Source organism: Crassostrea angulata, chromosome 7 (genome assembly GCF_025612915.1).
Source record: "Crassostrea angulata isolate pt1a10 chromosome 7, ASM2561291v2, whole genome shotgun sequence".
NCBI classification, from domain to species: Eukaryota; Metazoa; Mollusca; class Bivalvia; order Ostreida; family Ostreidae; genus Magallana; species Magallana angulata.
The window spans coordinates 27,335,610-27,347,535 of record NC_069117.1 but is presented as its reverse complement, the minus strand read 5'-3'; the positions used below and the strand labels follow the sequence as shown (position 1 = coordinate 27,347,535).

Here is an 11,926-nt window from a genome sequence, read left to right as displayed (position 1 = left end):
CTCGTGGATTTAGCACAACTGGCAGTTTCAAGGATACATTACTTCGTAACCAATGATTCCATCAATACGTAATTAAAGGTTGCACTTCAACATACCAACGATCGCACTCGGATGCTCGTAACTTGCTTAATTAAAAAAAAATAAACCAGAATTTTTGTGTCCGAATTAAACCCACTAAACCTACACCTAAAATGATACAGTCGTTGTACTATTATAAAGTGTTTTCATGGAAATTCAATTACATAAAGTGACGCAAAATGAAAACTGTTCAAGTCCAGCTTTAATTTGACGGGAAAACTGTACGATAAAAATAATGATCATATTATTTGTTTAAATAACATATTTCCACAATTATTATCCTTCTTCATTTATAAGTCTGTTGACATGAACCTCTATATAGTGCATTTTTGAAATTAATCCGCCCTAAAATATTCGGTCAGAAGTGATAGAGAGCGCTTGATTCGACACTGGAAAACGTATTCGAAACTAGGAAAATGGAGGGGGTGTTGAAATTACTATCTCCGTAATTCATCCTTTATATTTTCGGAAGTTTGATAATGGAATTTAGAAGGACAAAGAAACGTGATTTAAACGAAAAATAAAAACATTTGGAATTCCGATAATAATAGTCGCATGCACGACGAAACCGCATACTGATTCGTTACCGGTAAAATGACTGTACCGTATATTAATACTAACGAAAGGTTTATGAACTGATTAAACATTTTGTATTAATGTATTTCCTACTGTTTAACATCTTAAACAGCGTTACTATTTGTGATAATTCGGACTTGAATGATGTTTTACATGGCCTGTCTGACCCTTCCATAACGAAAAAGAAAAAGGAAGACCCAGATTACACGTAATACAAAGTCATGAAGACGTTTAATTGCAGACGACCGTGCATGGAAATGGATAACATACCTTTGAAAACAAATTGATTTAATGATTAATAACCGCTGATGAAAAGAAAAAAATCTTTACATTAATTAACTCTCGGACTAGCAAATGAGACGGCAAAATTTAATTAGAAACCCATGAACGATCGTTCTCTATTTTTACACACGACTTGCACTTTCCCATCGGAGAGTGGGGAAGAAAGTCAGTACTCTGGAAAAATAACCTTGCATTTTCAAGGGCCAAAAAATATAATTTTTAGCTTCATACCACAAATAAACTTGTCGACTGAGAATCATAATGAAGAGAAACACTTGTAATTACAGGAAATCGTGAGGTAAAGCGAGTCATAAATACAGATGATCAAGGGGAAAACCAAAGGCGGATGAGGGCAATATCGCAATATGCACCTGAATGATAATTCATAACTATCTTGTTGTGGGTGGATGCATCCATTTTTTCTTTGAGCTCCAGAGTTTCATATTTTATTACTAATTCAAAGCAATATACATGTATTTGCAGAAAACTGATTTCGTCGAAGAGCATTTCTGAAAACGATAATTTGCAATTGTTCGAATACCATTTATCTAAGAGCATTTGGTTTAAAGTCATTGTTTACTTGTTCATATTCTTAAGACTTAGATTATGTATAAAATCATGTTTTCTATCATCGAGTTGGTTTTTTTTAGGTCAAAGTATGATAGGAATTGTTACATGTACGAACCTTTGTGTTTGTGAAAATTTCTCCATGCAGAATTTGTTGGAAAGATCATCATAATGATGTCACTTTTAAAGAGTGTAGGAGTGGTAAATGATGTGAGTCTCATCTGAAAAATCGAAGTAAATTTGAATTTCATGCATCTCCTATAAATTTTCCTCATTCTAGGAAGAAAATCACACAATGGTGTAATTGAATTATCAAATCTTGAGCGTTCTAGATTAATTTATTGCAAGTTAATATCATAAAGCATCGGCAGAAGCAACATGGAGTTCTTTTGTTTAATGCACATCGTAAACTAGGACGGTTTCAGTTAACAAACATTTACATGTATATTGATCATTTGATTTTTGGGTGAAGATCTTAGCCTTCTTCCTGCTAAAAAAAGAAAGATAAATTATTGAAGCATCATTTACATGATGACCTTGGCATAAAAGTGCATTATGCAAATGATTTTTTTTTGGGGGGGGGGGGGGGTTCCCGATATATCACATCAGCGTTTACAAGAAACCGAAAAGATATCGGCATTCTTTTTACTTCGTGATTTGATACAACGGGGAACGTATCTAGTTCAAGACAGAAGTCTCCAACAGGAATCCATTACGGGAGCAAGCAAAAGGAACATTTTTGCTCAGCAAGAACCAATTAGATTTGGACGGATTCCACGACGGACTTGGTTGCAATGTTTACTGCTCTTAAGTACGCGTCTTGCTGCTTTGTAATCAGCAACCTGAGATACGTATACAGGGTGTTTCATCATAAAACACGAGATCAGCGCTGATTAAGTAGAATCAAGTACGAAGAGGAAGCTTTAAAAACAAGACGATTCGTGCCGCAGTGATAGATCGAGAGATATTAAACATTGAAACGAAAGTGAAGTGCGTTTTGTTGCTTCCATTTGTATTAGATGCAAGAACATGTACAATTTACTAACTGGTCCCAGAAATAGTTAAGACCTTTATAAGAAACTCGAAATGAAATTCGTACGGATTTAGCTTTACAAAAGTAAATCTGATATTTGCAATGTACATAATTGTAACAGTTTCATGTAAACTGAATATTATATTATCAAATACCGTATTTTAATAATTGTTTTATTAATCTTGGAAAAGATAAAGTTTCCAAAAAAAGTCTTTTATAGAACAAAGAAGACAAAGAGAATCGTTGTCAATCCATTTAATAATAATTTAAAATTTAAAATACTGCTCTCAAATAAAAAAGGATTTTGAAATGTTCTTTTACTAAATCGTGATGGAGTGATTATCTGTGGTTTAAACCCACGCCAAATTGTAAAAAGCATTTATTCACATACTTTTAGTATAAAAGGGATTCGAAAAGTATCATTGGCTCTCAGCGACTCGGTTTTTCTGAATGGTCGTTTTGTAGTGTGTATTGCTTATTTGAGACGAGACCAAACTCATGGTTAGATTGCATGTATTAGAACTTGATGCTTGACGCGAGAGCTCTTCCAGCTGACTTAAACTTGAGTAACAGTTATAAGACTTCAGATTAATTGATTGATTTTATTGAGGATTAATACCTTTTGTAACTGTTTGTATCGACTATGGAATAATCGACGCTTAAAGACTCTGGCTTTTTATTTGTCGGCGACACATTGGATTGCCATTGATGTGTATATCCTCCCCAATCGTCAATACATTGAACACATTTGTATATAAGACTTAGTTCTCACACAAATACAAACATTGTGTGCTTTGTCGTTACCTCGTGTTTTGGTTGGCTTTCTTAATCAGAGGGTAATATGACCAATGCAGGAGTGACTGTGTTTCCCTGGGCGGAATATATGGTCACGAACAGGAATTGTGGGACAGTTACGGACCAGTCCCAGAAAATTCTGACCAGTACAGGGATTGACTTGGACAAGGTGTTATTCCTGTCCCCGGAGACCGAGGAACTGAAACATATACTGAGTACTCACGAGTAAGTAAATATACCATTTCTGTTGTTTTGATTCAATTTCTTATATTGTATACTGGTATGTACTGTGAAGATTTCAGTTTTGGATTTTTTCATCATCGGTAGGTAATTTGATTCTTTCTTTTTTTAAACAATCTAGGGCTAATATTGACGTTTATATCACATAAATATAGGTGTCTGAATTTTTCAATGATGGATATGTCATAAGCGACATTTCGGTGGACTTTTTGCTTTGGCTTTAATCTTTTAACGGCATAAGTTTAATTGATTTTATTCTACAAGTTCAAATACAGATAGTCGTCAAGTTTTACACATGTATAACTATTAAATTTCTGCAGATGTGCTTTTTAGTTACATTAGTGTTAATAGCACTCTCTAAAGCAATCCGTAGAAGCAATTGAGCCAACAATCACTTTATCTGGAAGACCTTCTCCAAAAATGTTTCCCCAACACGAAATTAATCAGATCAAGAGACTTTGGTTCATCATGATCCTTCTTCTATATATCACATGTATCGCGGCCATCATCGAAATTACGGCTTCAGAGAACGACTGCTCTTAAAATCCATCTAAATTTGTAGAAACTCATTTCTTTTTTCCAGCGGCCATTCTCTTGACAATGCCAACTTGTCGGCGAAAGACAGGCACATTGTGTTCCGTCGTCTTGGGGATTTTTTATGTGTTGATTCTTCTTTATTGTAATGCATTAAATTCGTCAGCACATTTCCCAAGATAAAACATAATTACACATTTGACGGATGCGAGATCGCAGAAATTTGATTACACTTGCCGCTGGGAAAGTTATTTTTACTTTCCATTGATATACAGATATCATCTGTTGTTTCAGATGTGACAAACATGGGGTGAAGTATACGGGATTAAGGTTAACATTCTAGAGGGACTTTGTCAATGATTGTGTAAAACAGAACACAGATACAACAATTAATGGCGTATGATTTGGCGCTTGAACAAGACATAGTATATAATTATATTAAGCCATATTTTTTACCACCAGGAAAGCTTTGACCTAGATTTTAAGAGAGAAGTACGCTTAGTTAACCAATTCATAACATGTAACAACAGTTAATAGATGGACGGTGTGTATACCTCTATGAATTAAGACTCGGAGAGAGAGAGAGAGACAGAGAGAGACAGAGAGAGAATGTTAATTGATTTTGAATCATCTATGAATCAGGTTTCCTATTCACTCTTTACAGAAATGGACACATTTTACGCGTTCACACAATCAAGGACCTGAACGATCTGGCCGTATTGCTGTACGGGAAACCCCTCCTAATGAGGATTAATCTCGTTCATACCGAGGTCTCCAGCAAATACAGCGCCGACAAAATTACTATCTGGGAAGGTGCGGGATTATTGTTTTTATTATTATTATTATTATTATTAATCACTGCTTTGTTTGCTATCTTGTCGTTTGGTATAAATGCACGATTGAAACAATCGATCCAATGTCAAAGGATAAGCCAGTTAGAAGTGTCTTTTTGGTGAGTTGCAATCAGAGGATTGGATTTAATTGTGGTTTTCCCCTTTTCTGTTTCTTTGTAGGTGATTTTGCTTGTGTGGTCAACACGAGTCATCGGCAAGTATCCTCTCAGCTGGAATGGGCACTGAAACAAGCCGAGACTCATTTGAATAAAGGAAATAAATTTTGTATAGAGGTAATGAAACCGAGAATGCTCATGAATTCATTAAGAACCTTATTCCAAAAGGCAGATGGGATCACTGTAAAATACATCGCGCCCAGCAGATCTCATGAACATAATCCTTCATCATTTATTAATTTGATAATTTTCTTTTGGAACCGCTTTGCTTTGATGTTACATTAATTAACATAGATCTAGATTTTTACAAATGCTGACATAATTATGCGATGATATCGCCCCTCAGGGAGAGAATTATCTAAAATAACACATCTTTGAAACTTGCAGCATAAATTCTAAAAAGCTTTCAATTCGAATTGATTTTTTTGAACGAACTTTTTTTTAAACACTTTGTACAAAAAACCATTGCATAACGTTTGCCAATATGAAAGGCTGGCATATAATGTATCGTTTGTTAGCGTTTTAGTATAAAAAAATCCCGATAAAGTCCTAACGTCTGGTATATAGAAGCTCTATAATAACGGATATAGATTGTCAAAAGCTCTTGTGAGAGTCCTTTACTTAGAAAAAAATATAGAAAAGCTACTTTTTCCTCCCTCACTTTGTTCGTCCAAATACATAACTAAGAGCTAAAATGAAAAAAAAATCACCTCATCAAGTATTACATGTACGTAGGTACGCTGTTCGTCAGCGCTTCTTTTCGTACTGGTCAGATACAACATATACAACATACATTTACATGTTTATCATATTACACATTTGTACACATCTCTCTACTTTTATAATCCAAATTTTAATGCAATTCTTTTCTGTCCTCATAAAAATCAATGTTCTCTTAAAATTGCTAGCGAGCACGCAAAGCACATGCCCCTGCTATTTATACATTCTCACCACGTAATTCTATTCGAACTCATTACAGAAATCAGGTCGCAAATGATTATGATTTTTCTATACCTTTTTTTTTTTTACAAAAATACCCAAATCTTTTTTTATCAGGCTTGACTTTCTATTAGGGTGTATAGTCCCGACAAATATACACATTCAAATTCAATACTCTCATCCTTTCAACGTTGTGTTGCTAATTAAGTCACAAGTACATGACAGTGACATTATAGTTTGCCGACATAAGTCACTTTTATAGTATTGTCTGTGTTATATATGTAATTGTGAACAGTTTGTAAAATGTACAACTTAATTCATCTTAATTCATGTAAAACTTCGAAATGAATATCTTAAGTCGGGATTAATTTTATATGTTTTGCTTTAATGATGACAGAAAACAGACACATGTATACGAAATGGGCAAAGTGCTATTATGCAATGCATAGGTGTTACATCACGTTCAGAAGTTCCTTGTTCTGCTTTGATTAGACCAAATTAGTACAATCAACTTATATTTCATCCTCGTACACATTATGTATTACATATGTACATGTAAGAATGTATAGTACGCATTTTTATTGAATAGATAGAACTGGGGGATGTGGTAGAGGGATGGTATCTACAAAGTCTCGACCTTTTTTCCGGCTGTGACGATTTCCACTCCACAAAGACCAGGAATTCCCGCCTAATCTTGACGAACCACACGCCCTACAACCACTGTTTTGACTGTCGCCCCAAGTGGTGGCTGTGCCTTGGGCCCTGTTGGCTCTTGGCGGCACCTGTGTATTATGTAAGTACAGACCAAGTAATGATACCCCTTCCCCAAACACTTATACGATTACAACCAACATCACTACAACAAGCTAATTCCCCCAAACCACCACAACCAGCAACACCACCACATAATCACCACCACAACTAAAAACACCACCTAAACCACCCCTAAGACTACAACCACTTACACCACCACAATCACCAACAACACAACAACTAACAATACCAACACAACCACTAACATCATTTCAATCACGTACACCACAACCACCAATATCACTACAACCACCAACACCATCACCCAATAAACACGTCACATCCACCAACATCACTACAACCGCCACCAACACAATCACCAACATTACTCCAACCAGTAAACATCATCACAACTATTAATGTCACTACAATCATCAACACAACAAACAACAAAATCACAACTACAAAACATCATTACAACCACTAACAACACCACCATTAACAACCACACAACAATTACCAATAACACCACAACTACTAAAAACACCACCACAATTACCAACAACACTGCAACCACAAACAATACCACAACTTTCAACAATATTACAACTATGAACAAAACCAAAACCACAAACAACACCACCATCGACAACAACACCACAACAACCAACAACAACACAACTACAAACAACACCATCAACAACAACACTACAACAACCAACAACTCCACGATTACCAACAACACCAGACCTACTAACAACACCACAACTATCAACAACTACACAACAACCAACAACACCACAACTACCAACAACACCGCAACTAACAACAACACTACAACTATCAACACCACCACCACAATTACCAACAACACTGCAACCACTAACAATACCACAACTTTCATCAACACTACAACTATGAACAAAACCAAAACAACTAACAACACCACCACCGACAACCACACCAAAGCAACCAACAACACCACAACTACGAACAACACCGGACCTACTAACAACACCACAACTACCAACAAAAATACAACTACCAAAAACACCATTAACAACAACACCACAGCTACCAACAACACAACTTCCACTTAAAACACCACAACAACAACACACAACCGACACAAACCAAACCAACAACAACTACCTACAACATCGCAACTAACAATAACACCACAACAACCAACAACACCACACCCACTTACAACACCAACAACACCACCACCACCACTTACAACAGCACTACCAACAACAACCAATAACAACACCATACCAACCACCAACACAACAACCATTAACAACACAACAATTAAAACCACGACAACCAACAACACAACTACCACAACAACCAACAGCACCACAACAACCAACAACAACACAATTAGAAACAACACCGCAACTACCAACAACATCACAACAACCAACTTACAACAACCAACAACACCACAACTACCAACAACAACACAACATCCAACACCACAACAACCAACAACACCACGACAACCAACAACACAACTACCACAACAACCAACAGCACCACAACAACCAACAACAACACAACTATAAACAACACCGCCACTACCAACAACATTACATCAACCAACTTACAACAACCAACAACACCACAACTACCAACAACAACACAACATCCAACTACCACAACAACCAACAGCACCACAACAACCAACAACACCACAACCACAAACAACACCGCAACTACCAACAATATCACAACAACCAACTTACAACAACCAACAACACTAAAACTACTAACAACACCGCAGCTACCAACAACCAGCAACAACACTTCAACCATAAAACCACCACAACAACCAATAGCAAACAATGTCACTACCAACACAACCATAACCACTAAACATTGTCACAACCCCTAACATCACTACAACCAACATCTCTCAAACTACCACCAACAACACAACTATCACTATAACCAAAAGAGACATTTTTACATGAAAAGGATGCATGGTAAATAATGGCCCCATAAATTAGATATTTTATTTTATTTGTGAAGTTCAGTCACTGCAAAACCATTATGGTGGAATTGCGTTCAGGACAACTCTTTTAAAACGACACATATTCTTTACTTCATATATATATATTTCATTGTATTTTATCGTAACCAAGATATAATAAATTAACTTTATACACAATTTTGCATTTCCAAATTATATATAACTTAAAAGTCACTCCCTTTCCGTGTCATTTTCGTAATGCAACTTGTTCACTTAATGGTACCTAATACCAGTTGAGATTTATCACAGTTCCAATGTGCCTCTAAATCTATGATTTTATTGATTGATATTTACTATTTATATATCATTTCTATTGTCCATTCACAAAGACAAAAAACAAAAACAGAAAACCAAAAAAAATAAAAAAAAAACAACAACAACAAACGTGACATATCCCCTTGCTTTGTTAATGAGATAATGTTACTTAAGCTTACGAGTGCTATTTTAAATTATTTCCGACTGCCCAACAATCAAATGAATTCATCACAAGCGTCGAACGATAAATACCACTGTTATTAATTTTGTTTGACTATTTGATTTTTGAATTCAGACTGGAGCAAAATTGTTTGTCGTTAATGGAGCAATTAGTCGTTATCATTGATTGTCGTTTTTCAAAATAATTTAGCGAGTATGAGCATATATTTATCCCTAGCAAAATACGAATCAGTAAGGATTAGTTTACAAGACCTTAGACCTGTTTGTCGGAAAGAATGTGATATGGTTAATTCTATATTATTTTCAATATGTACATTTAAATTTGCAACACATGCCAAGAAATGTAAAGTAGATGCATGATAACCAATTGAAATACTTGTAGAAAACAAAACTATTTCGAAATATCTTTTATCAGAGAAAATAATCAATCGAGAAACAAACTTGCGTGGCACAGCCATTAAACGTACGATTTAATGGATCTAATATAGGGGATAAAGTCATGTTTAAAATTTGGCATTGTGGACAAAATTAGCATCATTAATTCTTTTGTATTTCTGACGCAATCTTGGAAAATGAACGTACCAACTTGGACGGAACAACTTAGAATTTTATTTCCAAAAATCTATAACTTAGTGTTCTTGTTATTTTCGTTTAAAGTAGTGATTTCCTCAGTATTTCATTTCAGATAATTTTTTAAGGACTATTTTCCGTTGCTTCTCCTTCGAATGATACTTTTGAAGGTATTTAGTAAGACCATATACGATGACGTGTGTCTGTAAAATCAGGCCTTTGTATATATTATAGCAGTGTCCTTAGCTGTTATAAAATGTTTTCACAATTTCCTCGAGTAACTTGTATAATGACAAAAACCAACACACAGAAATCACAATCAAAACATAGTTAATTAGGTTTTATTCAAAGCCTGTGAAAATTCATTTATCTTTTTTTTACTTAATCACCAAAGCCTACATTGAAACGAATCTTTGGATGTTCTTTTCCGCAATGGTTTTAGATCAAGACAATTATGTTCAATTTCATACTTAATAGCATATTTCTAGAACACAATGGCCGAACGTAATTGACTTTTTTATCATTAGCTTTTTGGCTGTCTTGTCTTTGAAGAATCGTGATCAAGAAAACAATTTACGTCCACCGTAGTTAATTTTCCAGAGGCTGGCCTTTTTGTGGGAAGTTGAAAAGATCATGCAATTGTGATCTTTACTCTATATAGTATGTATACACGAACTTTGCTATCTCGTTCGTTAACATTAATAATCGAGACAGATGCTTGAAGGCAATCTAATTTCTGGTCTTTTAGTATCGCTATCTTTGTTTTATGCAGTGGTACGAACCGTTACCCACGGTACATGGTAGACAAGGGCATTTCCACCTCTAAACTTCTAGAAAAAATTCATGTATATTTCATTTTCCTACATTTTTATACATTTGTAATAAAGCGCTAAAACGCATCAGTTTCTTCCTATTTCGTGTGAAATCGATGTCGGAACCGTCAATGCTGTACCTTTAAGGCTCTTCCTAGCATTTTACTTGTGAGTTTAGTATGACCGATCATGATAGTTTCCATTCTCTATGGACAAATTAGTCTTAGAAAGGGTTGTCTGGAAGTTCGGAACAATGTGAGAAAAGCTTCAGAAACAAGAACATTGACATTTTATGAACTTATCTGGACAATCTGACGAATCCATGTGTCTTAAGAGATTTCTATTGCAAGCAAGGGCGTAGTTTCCCCCTGTGGAAATAAAAGATTTACGACGTTAATAGATATTACATCAAAGAATTAGCAATCATTATCTGTTGGAATTAATTAAAAATGTTACAATATCTTTCTATCTATCTATCCATCTATCCATCTATCTATCTATCTATCTATCTATCTATCTCCTTTTCATGCTTTACAGGTTTACAGACATTTAACTTGTTATGATTTCAAACTAAAGATAAAGGCTCCAGTAACCTCTTTACCGGGAGCAAGACGGAAAAGCATGCATTCTGGTAAGAGATAAATTTTCATTTCTTGCATTCGCAAACTTACGTAACTTTCGTAAATTTTCTTTCATTCCATCTTATTGTGCCAAAAAGAAAATAATATGAAATGCTCTTTTTTAAATGATGGAAGCGTTGAAAAGAAATGTCAATGAACTGACGCAGCTGCAAAGCAAATGATCGAGTAATTGTGTTTTAGAAAAGAATAATTGTTCTAAATGTTATTCCCATTGCTGTGTTATTGTCGCTAATTTTGCTTTGAACAATGACAGTGTCATCTCAAAACTTCATGATGGTCAGTTATAAGAAGGAGGGGTCAGTCTCGTGTAAGCTTGTCCAGGATCCCTCTCAGACCTCTGAACTCAGCACGTATGGATCCATGGTCGAACAAGGATGATACTTCATTACTTATCAGCGATGCTCACTCCAAATAGACCAAACGTGTAAAACAATGCAGTCGCACCAAATGTGATTAACCCGCATTAACAGAGAAGGGAGAGGTAGTTATTTTCCATTTCGGTAAAAAGAATTAGGGTGATTACAAGTACCTCTGACTTCTAAAGATCTGTGAGGCAGAGAAAGATAAAAGTTTATCAGAGAGGAATAACAAACGTCTGATGATGTCTTATTCCATGGCCATTAA

General features: G+C 35.3%; 1 protein-coding gene across 1 annotated transcript; it reads left to right on the top strand.

Moving 5' to 3' along the window:
* Positions 1-3,056: 3,056 nt before the first annotated feature.
* On the top strand, positions 3,057-11,680 carry LOC128155584 (uncharacterized). The gene is made up of 6 exons (XM_052817360.1): positions 3,057-3,556; positions 4,770-4,918; positions 5,119-5,231; positions 6,643-6,846; positions 11,199-11,292; positions 11,556-11,680. Exons 1-6 carry the CDS (start codon positions 3,378-3,380, stop codon positions 11,678-11,680), a joined length of 864 nt encoding a protein of 287 aa, XP_052673320.1. The 5' UTR covers positions 3,057-3,377.
* Positions 11,681-11,926: the final 246 nt, after the last annotated feature.

Bases quoted from the DNA above. Each gene is read 5' to 3' on its own strand.
- LOC128155584 (XM_052817360.1), top strand. From the start codon at position 3,378: ATGACCAATGCAGGAGTGACTGTGTTTCCCTGGGCGGAATATATGGTC. The intron at 4,919-5,118 runs GTGCGGGATTAT...GTTTCTTTGTAG, and splicing joins CAAAATTACTATCTGGGAAG to GTGATTTTGCTTGTGTGGTC. The intron at 5,232-6,642 runs GTAATGAAACCG...TTTATTGAATAG, and splicing joins GAAATAAATTTTGTATAGAG to ATAGAACTGGGGGATGTGGT.